This window comes from Mesoplodon bidens, assembly GCF_964165515.1.
Source record: "Mesoplodon bidens genome assembly, chromosome: 11".
NCBI classification, from domain to species: Eukaryota; Metazoa; Chordata; class Mammalia; order Artiodactyla; family Ziphiidae; genus Mesoplodon; species Mesoplodon bidens.
The window spans coordinates 26,157,996-26,170,143 of NC_138167.1; the positions used below are offsets into that span (position 1 = coordinate 26,157,996).

At 39.5% G+C, this 12,148-nt stretch overlaps 1 protein-coding gene across 5 annotated transcripts in view; it reads left to right on the plus strand.

The window, feature by feature from the left end:
* Positions 1 to 12,148, plus strand: part of BICD1 (BICD cargo adaptor 1) — a gene marked incomplete at its 3' end in the record, with an annotated part of 208,292 nt that overhangs the window by 146,681 nt on the left and 49,463 nt on the right. For all 5 annotated transcript variants that reach the window (XM_081248844.1, XM_081248842.1, XM_081248845.1 and 2 more), the window contains exons 3-4: positions 943 to 1,095; positions 7,725 to 8,150. In XM_081248844.1, the coding sequence (XP_081104970.1) occupies positions 943 to 1,095; positions 7,725 to 8,150 (579 nt within the window). The remainder of the gene's footprint in view (positions 1 to 942; positions 1,096 to 7,724; positions 8,151 to 12,148) is intronic.

The window sequence follows — 12,148 nt, forward strand, 5'->3', positions numbered from 1 at the left end:
GGAGGGGCACTTTTCTCAGGGGAAATTTCATGTCCTGCTTTTAGGTAGAAAGGGGGAGGGCAGAGAGCCCTTCCTGCATCTGCTGTTTCTCAAGTGCCTTCAGCTCAAAATAATCAATATACCGAAGTGGCATATGTTGGCATGGGAGGTTCTGAACTCTTTCAGTGCCCTTTAAAATATCATTCTGAGAAGAGCTCCATCAGCTTCACCACGTTGTCAAAGAGGGTCATGGCGCAGATGAGGCTAAGAACCCTTGATCTGGAGACAGGGAGTCGGGGAGCGGGAGTGAAAAAGCCTGAAGGCGGGAATGAGCGGCCAAGTCCAACGTGGTAGGGGGCAGAAGGAAGCGTCTGTGGCTGAAGCCAGGGGACCGAGGCCAGAGTGTCTGGACCAAGCCAGGGTTAGACCACGTGGCTTAGTTGGAAGATTTTGAAACTTGCAGAGGGACCCCCCCGGGGTTTGGAAAGTTGGTATTGTATGCATACTAATCTATAACTTTCTTTTATATTTCATAATGCATTGTGGCTCTCTTTGCATTTTAGTGCATAAAGCTCCTCCTCATTCCTTTCTCCTCATTCTTTTAAATAATTCTATAATGCTTCACTAAAGGATGCATAATAATTTATTTCATTGTTCCCCCATTAGCAAACATTTAGACTGTTTCCAATTCTTTGTGTAAATATACATGAATTTATTTTTCTTTTTATTTACCTCTAAGAAAATATGCTTAAGAATGATTTTTAGTTGTAGAATTGCTGGGTCATGTGTATGTGATTTTAACGTTTGACAGATATCATTAAATTCTTATTCAGAAAAAGGTGGTACCGATTTACACTCCATGAGATGTTTTTATTATTACTTTTAACTACCAAGACTTTATCTACACTTCATAAAATCTAGAATAAGAAAGTTTTGTATTTACTGTTTATTCTCTTCTTTCAGAACAATGAGATGGTGGAGCTACAAAGAATACGGATGAAGGATGAAATCCGAGAATATAAATTCCGAGAGGCCCGCCTCCTTCAGGACTATACTGAACTAGAAGAGGAAAACATCACGCTGCAGAAACTGGTGTCCACATTAAAGCAGAACCAGGTGAGGTTTAAAAAGATTTTTGGTTACACTCCAGATGGATCTACTACACCTTCTGACCATTAAGGTTAAATCTTCTCTTTACTTATCCGAAAAGAAACTGTCGAAATTTGCCTCAATCTCCCAACATTAATTATGTGCTGAAATTTCCCAACCCTCCTATTTCAGCTAAATTTAAAAGGCAAACCTAGAAGTAGTATAATTACCAAAAAGCTTTACTGGATAAGAAAAATCTTACTTTATACTTTAACTCTATGTTAATTTATTTCTGGAGTAAGTTAAATGTATTATAATCAGTTTAGCCGCTGACTTCTCATTAAAGCCTGGGTTTGTAAGCTTGTTTTGGAATACAAGCTTAAGGTTTCCCTGCAATCTCTATCAATCTCTCTCTCTGTAAACTGCTTTCAAATCATACAAGGAAGGGGATTATGAAATATAAATCAGTACGAACATTATAAGAAAAAAAACGGCCTGATTTCTTTATTCTGCTGTAAGCTGACTAAAAAGATTGCATGTGTACATTTAAATAATTTTGTGGGTAATGAGACTTAGATAGCTTAATTGCTGAATTTTCCTGATCAGTTTGCATTGTGGTTTGTTACAGTTATTAGTAATAGCATTCTTGAATCTGTACTCTTGGTAGAATTTATTTATGAATAAAATTCATAGGTAGTTAAGCAAAGGTGGACTGGATTTCAAGGTCTTTTCAAAGGTGGTTCCTCAACCACAACCCAGTTCTGGTCTCAGCGCTGTTATAACCTCTCAGATCAGGTCATCAAACTGTGCCAGGCACTGTGCTAGGCTACAGAGGTACCAGAATCCAGAGGGTACGATTCTTGCCCTCCGTCAGCTTGGACGGCAGCCCAGTTGTATGCTTCCACCTCTCTCCCTTCCCAAGTTGGTATCTCCTTCCAGAACTGTTTCAGTCAGCCCTTCATATCTATGGGTTCTGTGTTTGTAGTTTCAACCAACCACAGACTGAAAATGTTCTAAGAAAAGAAATTCCAGAAAATTCCAAAAAACAAAACTTGAATTTGCCTCACACTGGCAGGTACATAGCATTTACATTGTATTAGGTATTATAAGTAATCTAGAGATGATTTAAAGATGAGCCAGTGTGCGTGGTTATATGCAAATGCTATGACCACTTTATCTAAGGGTTTTGAGCATCCAGATTTTGGTGTCTGCCTGGGGCCCCTGGAACCAATACCCCACAGAGACTGAGGGATGACTGTGTGATTTTGATAGATATAAAGATGAAAAGGGGGCTTCCCTGGTGGCGCAGTGGTTGAGAGTCCGCCTGCCGATGCAGGGGACACGGGTTCGTGCCCCGGTCTGGGAAGATCCCACATGCCGCAGAGCGGCTAGGCCCGTGAGCCATGGGTGCTGAGCCTGCGCATCCGGAGCCTGTGCTCTGCAAGGGGAGAGGCCACAACAGTGAGAGGCCCGCCTACCGCAAAAAAAAAAAAAAAAAAAAAAAAAAAAAAAAAGATGAAAAGGGGAAAGGAAAAATCCAGAAGAAAACTGACACAATTGAAATTTTCTTTTTTTCTGTTTTTTTTTTTTTTGCGGTACGCGGGCCTCTCACTGCCGTGGCCCCTCCCGCCGCGGAGCACAGGCTCCGGACGCGCAGGCTCAGCGGCCATGGCTCACGGGCCCAGCCGCTCTGCGGCATGTGGGATCCTCCCGGACCGGGGCACGAACCCGCGTCCCCTGCATCGGCAGGCGGACTCCCAACCACTGTGCCACCAGGGAAGCCCCTGAAATTTTATTTCTGATCATTTCCACTTCTCCCAAGCTTTGGAGTGCTGGGGGGCAAAATGTGTACTAAAGAGTACAGGGGGTGGTTCCAGACCATTAAAAAAGGATTATCTGGATACCCCATGTGTTTTTATCTCATTCCTTCCCCGTTAAGCTCTGAATCACTGTGTGTGCTGAGGGCTGGCAGTACCATGAGACCCCAGGTCTTGATTTGTCTGGGGACAATGAGCTCACAGTGGGGAAAATTAGAAGATTTTTAAAAAATATATGTTTCTTAGAAATAAGAAGGGTATTTTTTGTTGTTTAGTTATTTTGGTCGTTGTTGAAGAATGTAGAAGACTTGAAGCAAGTTTATGTGATGTGCAAATATTTAAAGTGGTCATTTCCCCTGATTCCTACAGGTCCTCATTGCTCTCTGCACAGGCAGGGGTGCGGAGAGCATCCATCTACACTGTAGGGTTTCCCATCACTGCACGTGGTAGACTAATTTACTCAGGAGGTTAATTTAGGCCAGTATTAAGTATTCTTGAAAGACTGCCAAGGTATCCTGTGAGTATTCATTAGCCCAGATGCCATTTCTGTGGGAATTTGTACTACTAGTCTGGCTGATTACTGTTTACAGTTTACCCATACCCTCCCACCAGTAATTGAAACATGGAAATCAAATGCTTAACTCAGAAGTTTGAAAAAACAAACAAAAATGTATACATCTTTTAAATTTTATTTTCTAGATGTAATATGGTAATTATCCCAATTAAGTGTCTAATTAATTAATTTGAAATCATTTTCCTTACAAAGGGCCGTTCTGGTTTATTTGCTAACAAATGGGTGCACTGTAGTGTCACAAGTCTCTCCCAATTAAGTAAATGCTGGGGTTTTTTTGTTTTTTTCTTACTATTGGCTTTTATTTACAGGATTTAGCATATATCATAAACTTTCTTACTAATGAAGTATTGAATATAATGCTTTACGTATAAATACCAGATTTTTTTTCAAAGACATGATGATGGCTGGCTTTCAGTCTCAAAATTGGTCTGAATGTTGCTTTGTACTGAAGCTTCCTATACAAAGTATACTCTTCCAGCCTGGTTTGAGGTTTCTCTAAATACGAAAGCTACTAGAATTGTAAAATGTTTAGTTCAAAGAACTAGAAGGTGCTCTTCTTCTGAAGTTCCATTTTCCTGTTAAATGTTGATTATTTTCTAAATAATTGTTTAAATAGCACTTCTTACTCCATATGTAGCTTCTATATATTAGTTTGTTTCCATCTCTCTTCACTACAATGTAAACCCTTAAAACAGGGGCTGGCCCATTGTAGGCATTAAATATTAATAAATGTTTGTTGAAATAACAAATAAACTTTTTATCTTACATCCACAATTCAACTTACAGAGGAAACTAAAATTTAAGATTATAATTAACCATACCAATTTTTATTTGTGATCCTACACCAAAGAGTTGACTCTGAAAACTTTAGCCACATTCCTCTGTGTGCTGATTTGGTTCTGTGTCTAAAATAAAATTAGACCCAACCTTATAAATGTTTTATACCTTTATACTTTTCAAACCAAAATATCTGAAAGAAGTGCAGTAAGCAGCAGTAGCCATAAAAGTGTCAAGTCAACTGTCATTTCCCCAACAGAGCATCAGAAAAACCTGTTGATGAAACAAAGCTGTTTGTTAGACCTCTTGCAGTAAGATAACAGCTCAACAGAGCCTTAGTAGTATCTCAAAACAGGATGTCAACAGGAAGGATATTCATAGGATTTGAGGATCTGGACCGGTAGGTCTCACATGGTGGGAAAGTGGTTGGGTTAGAGAGAGTTTATGACATAGCTTTGAGTTGGGAGGTACAGTAAAGTGAGGGTCTTGATGCAAGTCTTGAGGAAGCTGTTTTAGTTGAGTCTTATCTTCCAGGAGCAAGTTTTTCCCTCAAGCAGCTAAGTTTTTTATGCCTAGTCCCAGTATCAGTTAACATAGAGGCAGGACCCAGTACTGCTTAACATAGGACAGGAAATCATGCTCAAGTTTTAGAGATGTGATGGCAGGAGAGAGAAATAATACATTTCATGCCCCTAATATCTCATATATTGAGCTAAAGCATTCAATATTTGTTATCTAAGCATTGAAAACCCTAGTTTTCAATTAATAATACAATCATTTTTATTATGAAGAATATTTCCTCTAGGGATATATTTCTATTATTATTGATATATTTCTATCAAGTAATAATATCATAAGAGATATTAAAGATATTATTTCCTGGGATCAATTCCATTTGATTTCATTTAACCAGTATTTCAGGGGTAGCTTTCTATGAGGCCATGTACTTTTTAAGAACAAAAAACGTGGTCACTGGCTCAAAGAGCTCATGGTCCCAGTAGGGAAGGCAGGTAATAAACTCAGCCATCCATGTAATTGAAGAGTAAAGCTATGTGTTAGGTTTGGCAATATGGGTACAAATTAAGATCTTTAGAGTTCTAAATAAAACCCAAATGGAAAACAGCAAGAAAAAGAAAAGATCTTTAGAGTTCCTAAACTCTGAAAATATTATGGTACTTATTTCCAACCCTCATTAAAAATAGAATTACTAAACTATGAAATTGCTATAATGAATCACAACAAAGTACTGATTTTTCTCATGGTGACTACTTTGATGCTTTCTTTAACATATCAGATACCAATTTTTAAGTGCCTTCTCATTCTATTTCTTGGTGCCTCCACTTTGCCGGGGCTCTAATCATATGATAAAGCCTTGCAATGATGGTACAAGAAAGGAGTGATCTGTTTGCCTGAGTGGGTCAACAAAGACTTCAATTAGGATCAGAGTCTTGACTTGGGTCTTGAATGATGAATAAGAGTTTTCCAGATGACTGTCTTTGCCTAGGCAGAGAAACATGAAACAGCTGGGTGAATAGGAACCACATTTGAGAGTGGAATGAGTGAAGCTGCCCAGCTAGAAAGAGGTCAAGTCCCTAAACACAGTTTATTAGTAGTATCTAATATCATAATTGATGTTGTTATATTTTTTTCTATTTTATTTTTTCATTCACAAGTTTATTCAGCAAATACCTATTAAGAGCAGAATTTTATTGAAACACTATGAAGGAATACTGAAGCACTGTGAGGGACACCTGGGTGCGTAAAAAGTATCTCCTCTAAGTAGTTGTGGAGAATATTTATTAAAAATATTTATTAAAAGGTGGCATGTGGTAAGAGCCATGGAAAAGGCCCCAAAGAAGGCATTTGGGCGCAGAGCGGAGTTCTCTTTCACCTATAGACTTTCATGACCAAGAGAGTGTTTGAACAGGCTCTTATTTGGTTGTAATTCAAGAGTAATATTATATATGTATTATTTTTCTTAAAATCACCTTTATTCCCACCACTAAAGAACTATTATTAACATTTTGTTAAATTTCCATTTGATCTCTTGTATTCCACAGTCGTAATACATTATCCTTTTTCACTCAGTTGTATTTATTTCCTATAACATTACAAACCTATTGTTGACATCGTTTTGATAACTTATATTCTTAAGAAATTATTTGTTCAAGGGATTATAGCTATGCTTTTTTAAAAAATTATCTCTTAGAGATAGATACTAAAGTATGTGATATCTAGGGGTTAAAATAATCCAACTAGGGGAGTGAATGGAAATATAGATGAAAGCAGAGTAGACAGGAGTTAATGACTGTTGAAGCTGAGTGGTGGGCTCCTGGGGGTTCATTGAACTCTTCTTGCTACTTGGGTATTTTTACATTACCCACAATAAAAAGTTTTTTAAAAAAGAAAAACATCTCATCATGTGATGGTAAAAATATGTGGTAGATTTAGATTGTTCTCAATTCGTTACTCTCTCCCTCTGCCACGTAACCTGGCAGTGCCCTAGAAAGGGCAGAGTAAATTGGCCAGCTCCATTGACCTTGGTCTTAGTCATGTGACTCTCTGACCATTGCAATGTTAGCAGACATGATGGAGCACAGATTTCAGACATACTACCTTGGTTTGACTAATCCCCTTACCTTCATGCCCCAGGAAGCGTGACCCTTCAAGTTTGGCCCTAAAACAAGACATGTGCAGCTGACCTGAACACAGTCTGAAGCCTGAAGCCAAGTCTATCCAACTGGCAGCCTGAAGCAGAGCTGCTGGTGCTGGCATACAATCACCTGGTTATGTGGGGATCTTTCTTGCAGCTTTGCTTGTGTAAGAGATCTTCTGCCAGTTTCCAGTTGGTTTTCTGGGAGAATTGTTCCACATGTAAATGTATTTGATGTGTTTGTGGGGGTAGGTGAGTTCCATGTCCTCCTACTCCACCATCTTGATCCACTTCCATGTATTTTTGTTTTGGGGTAATTGGTACTGTTATTCCAGATTCTATCCTTAAGCACATGAAATTTTTCTTTGCTTTCTCATCTTACTCTCAAATATATTTTATTGAGATTATATTCTTATTGTGATCATTTAACTAACTTAGCCCTGAGTATAAAAATTTCCTCATTATTAATAATTAAATAAAACAAAGTAATAGTGATGATAAAAATCTTTTCTTGGATTGTGAATATTCTGATAAAATATTACAAAAAAATATTCTTGATTTATTAAGCAAACAGTGCCCCCTTTTGACCACTGGACTCCATAAAAGAAATCCTGAGAGAGGTACCTTTTTCATCTCTGCTAGGAATTGAATTTATATGTATGGATATCTAAAGAAACCATCCTGTGTTACCTTAATGGTGTATACACCATGTGCTTTTCAGATTTATTTTATAGCGTTTTAATTTTTAAATGTTAGGTCCACTAGAGTGTTTAATGGCAGTTTTGTTAGACCCAAATTTTAGTTTTATGAATCTTCTTTATCGTATCTGATTCAGGTTGAATATGAAGGTTTAAAGCATGAGATTAAGCGATTTGAGGAGGAGACGGTGCTGCTGAACAGCCAACTGGAAGATGCCATCCGGTTGAAAGAAATCGCCGAGCACCAACTGGAAGAAGCCCTTGAGACCTTAAAAAATGAAAGGGAGCAAAAGAACAGCCTGCGGAAGGAGCTCTCCCAGTACATCACCCTCAATGATAACCATATCAGCATTTCAGTCGATGGACTCAAGTTTGCAGAGGATGGAAGTGAACCCAACAATGATGACAAAATGAACGGGCATATTCACGGGCCCCTTGTGAAACTGAATGGAGACTATCGGACTCCCACTCTAAGGAAAGGAGAGTCTCTACACCCTGTTTCTGACTTATTCAGTGAGCTGAACATCTCAGAAATACAGAAATTGAAGCAGCAACTTATGCAGGTAAGAACTTTGTTTAGGGCTGTTAGAGTGAATATTTTGTAAGTTACGTGTAGTGTGTTGTGGGATTTCTTATTGTCACATTTCAGTTCTAGATTTTTAAAATATTCTTTAGCAACTTTGAAAGTACAATAGTTTAGAAAGACACAAAAGAGGTGTTGAAGAGAAATCTCTCATTTGCATTGCTTTACGAAATTTATCTCTTAGATAAATTAGATAGCAATCGAGTGTGAAGGGAGAAAAGACAGCATCTTGATGCATTTATCACAAAAGAATGCAAAAGCTTTATACACAAGAGAAATGACAGAAAATGAAGTTTCCTATCACAAGCAACTCTGTGTATAGCTTCAAGATAAATAGTTATACTTCACAGCAATATTTTAAGCTCTAAAAGACATGAATGACATGGGGAGGGGGAAGGGTAAGATAGGACAAAGTGAGAGAGTGACATGGACATATACACAATACCAAATAGATAGCTATTAGGAAGCAGCCGCGTAGCGGTGCTTTGTGACCACCTAGAGGGGTGGGATAGGGAGGGTGGGAGGGAGGGAGATGCAAGAGGGAAGAGATATGGGGATACATGTATACGTATAACTGATTCACTTTGTTAGACAGCAGAAACTAACACACCATTGTAAAGCAGTTATACTCCAGTAAAGATGTTAAAAATAAATAAATAAATGAATGAATAATACGTCAAAGACATGAAGGACTTTCTATATACAAACTAGCAGGATATCATATAATTATGATCATATGATTAAAAATACAGAACAGGTATAAATCTGAAACCAAGGATTTCTTCTTCCTACGTGAGCTAGGCCTTAAATTTTTAGCATCTTTTAATCAAATGTCTTGGGGAGAGTCCCGCAAGCTTATCTCACTGTGAAATGGCTTTCTAATGTAGTCTTGCTTCCCGACCATACATTAATCCAGTGATGATGGAAATGATGTCAGAGGAGCAGCATCGCCACCACCATCATCACCTGTGGGCTGCTGAGGGACAAATTGTTGGGCTCCCCACAGATCTACTGAGCCAGGCATCTGCTTCAACAAGCTTGTTAGGTGACAGGTTTGAGGCTTGCTCTTCAGTCTGTTATCCCACCAAGGTTCTTTGCATAAAGCTGATAATTAAAGGCCTTAAGACTCTGGCAATCACTTTTTTTTATAGCAAACAGGGCTTATAATTTTCTTTTCTATTTATTTATTTAGTTATCTATCTATTTATTTATGGCTGTGTTGGGTCTTCGTTGCTGCATGTGGGCTTTCTCTAGTTGCAGCAAGTGGGGGCTACTCTTCATTGCGGTGGCTTCTCTTGCTGTGGGGCACGGGCTCTAGGTGCTCGGGCTTCAGTAGTTGTGGGGCGTGGGCTCAGTAGTTGTGGCACATGGGCTTAGTTGCTCTGCTGCATGTGGGATCTTCCTGGACCAGGGCTCGAACCCGTGTCCCCTGAATTGGCAGACAGATTCTTTTTTTTTTTTTTTTTTTAATTTTTGCGGTACGCGGGCCTCTCACTGTTGTGGCCTCTCCCGTTGCGGAGCACAGGCTCCGGACGCGCAGTCTCAGCAGCCATGGCTCACGGGCCTAGCCGCTCCACGGCATGTGGGATCTTCCCGGACTGGGGCACGAACCCGTGTCCCCTGCATCGGCAGGCGGACTCTCAATCACTGCGCCACCAGGGAAGCCCAATAGGCAGATTCTTAACCACTGCACCACCAGGGAAGTCCCAGGCCTTATAATTTTCTGCCTCTACAGAAATGACGACTGAAAATCTAATTAGCAGAAGTAAATAAGACTACAGAACCAATAAAATTAATATATTATTAGGCTTATTTTTAATATTATATCAAAAGTTGACATACCCTTTAACTTTTTTAAAAAATATTTATTTATTTATTTATTTTTGGCTGCATTGGGTCTACGTTGCTGTGCGTGGGCTTTCTCTAGTTGCGGTGAGTGGGGGCTACTTTTCGTTGAGGTGCACGGGCTTCTCATTGCGGTGGCTTCTCTTGTTGCAGAGCATGGGCTCTAGGTGCGCGGGCTTCAGTAGTTGTGGCTCACAGGCTCTAGAGCGCAGGCTTAGTAGTTGTGGTGCATGAGCTTAGTTGCTCTGCGGCATGTGGGATCTTCCCGGCCCAGGGATTGAACCCATGTCCCCTGCATTGGCAGACAGATTCTTAACCACTGCACCACAAGGGAAGTCCACCCTTTAACTCTTAACTTTACCTGCCCAGTGCTTTTGGCTGCTGAAAGAGAATTAGTGAGAATTCATTTTCTCAGTGTTCAATTTGAATCAAGGTAAGAGGGTATGGCCACTGGAAGAAAATTAATTTCATATAGATTTACCTGACTGCAAAGTGCAGTTCTGTGTAGGTGATACTTGTCCATGTCTTTTTGCTCAATTTATACTAATACAACCAGGTGGATAGAAAACACATTTCTTGTGAAAAAAATTTTTTGTGACATATATTTACAAGAACGTATGCCCTCAAATTAAATAGAATTAATGTAAAATTTTTCTTGAACTATCATGTTGGTTTCTTTAGGATAAAACTTTAGTGGTTTGAAGCTTTTGTTTTTTTTTAATTTTGGTGGCACTGAGAGTATATGAGGAAGAGGGGGTTTTATATGTAAACAGCCCAATAGTTTTCAGCCAGGTCAACTATTGGTTGAAAGCTCAGAGCAGTTCTCAGTTTTAATCCTAGATGTAATCTGAGCTGGGGAATACAAAAGTCCAAAAGAGAGGAGTAGTTTAATCAAAAGAATGGTGAAGAACAAGTTCTCAGCAAGAGAGTGGTTCTCAAAGGGAACCACCTTGCAGCACTTGGGGTGGGAGAGTTCCTCATTGTCTGAGTCTGTCTGATGAGTTACAGGAGGTTTAGCATCTCTGGTCCCAACCCATTAAATGCTCATTATATCTCCTCATAGATGTGGTGACCAAAAATGCCCCACACATTTCAAATGTCCCAAGGGTCAACCCCTAGTCAAGAATCATTCTTAGAGGGGACAGCACTTTACTCTCCCATAAACTGGGGATACATTTTACCTTCTTCAAAGTGTCATGAAGGTTTTTGAGTTAATATACACAGAGTGCTTAGAACAGGGCCAGGCACATGATAAATGCTCAATAATTATGAACTATTATCATTATTTCAACTCCACAGTGCCTTTAATTTGTTAAGCACTCCATTTATTTAGCTGTTATTAATATAATTAACTGTTATTGTTGGATGATTAGCTTAAGGATAGTCATCTCAGATGGGAGTAATGTGGCCGCTGGTTAAGTCTCAGGGTGTGAGACAGTCTGAAAAGGGATATTCATTCAGCAAAAAGTTAGAGTGAGAAAAACTTGGCTGGATAAGCCGTCCCTCAATATATGAGAAAACTGTGTACCTTTGAATCTTTCATTAGCACTTAATTAATGCTGACAGTTTATAAAGATGTAGAGGGACACAGGAAGGGCCTTACGTCCCAAAGTTTGCTCTTAATTTGATTGTAAAAAACAGGCTCCACACAGGAAGGGCTTTGCAGTGTCCAGTCTCACACTCAGAAAACTAACTACTAATTTTGTTGTAGGCAAAGTAACTACCTCTTTTCTCTTAACCACCTCTTTTCTTTTAATCAGCATTTTTTGTAATATATCTTATTCAAACTGGTGAACACAAGTATAGCAGAATGTATCTTCTCATGCATAATTTCTTTATAATCTGAGTTTTTCCTTAGCTATGTGTCCCCTTGTGTTTAATTCATATAAATAAATTATAAAAACATTACAGGAGGGCTTCCATAGTGGCGCAGTGGTTCACAATCCGCCTGCCAACGCAGGGGACACGGGTTCGAGCCCTGGTCTGGGAAGATCCCACATGCCACAGAGCAACTAAGCCGGTGCACAACAAGTACTCAGCCTGCGCTCTAGAGCTCGCATGCCACAACTACTGAGCCCGCGTGCCTAAAGCCCGTGCTCCACAACAAGAGAAGCCACCGCAATGAGAAGCCCG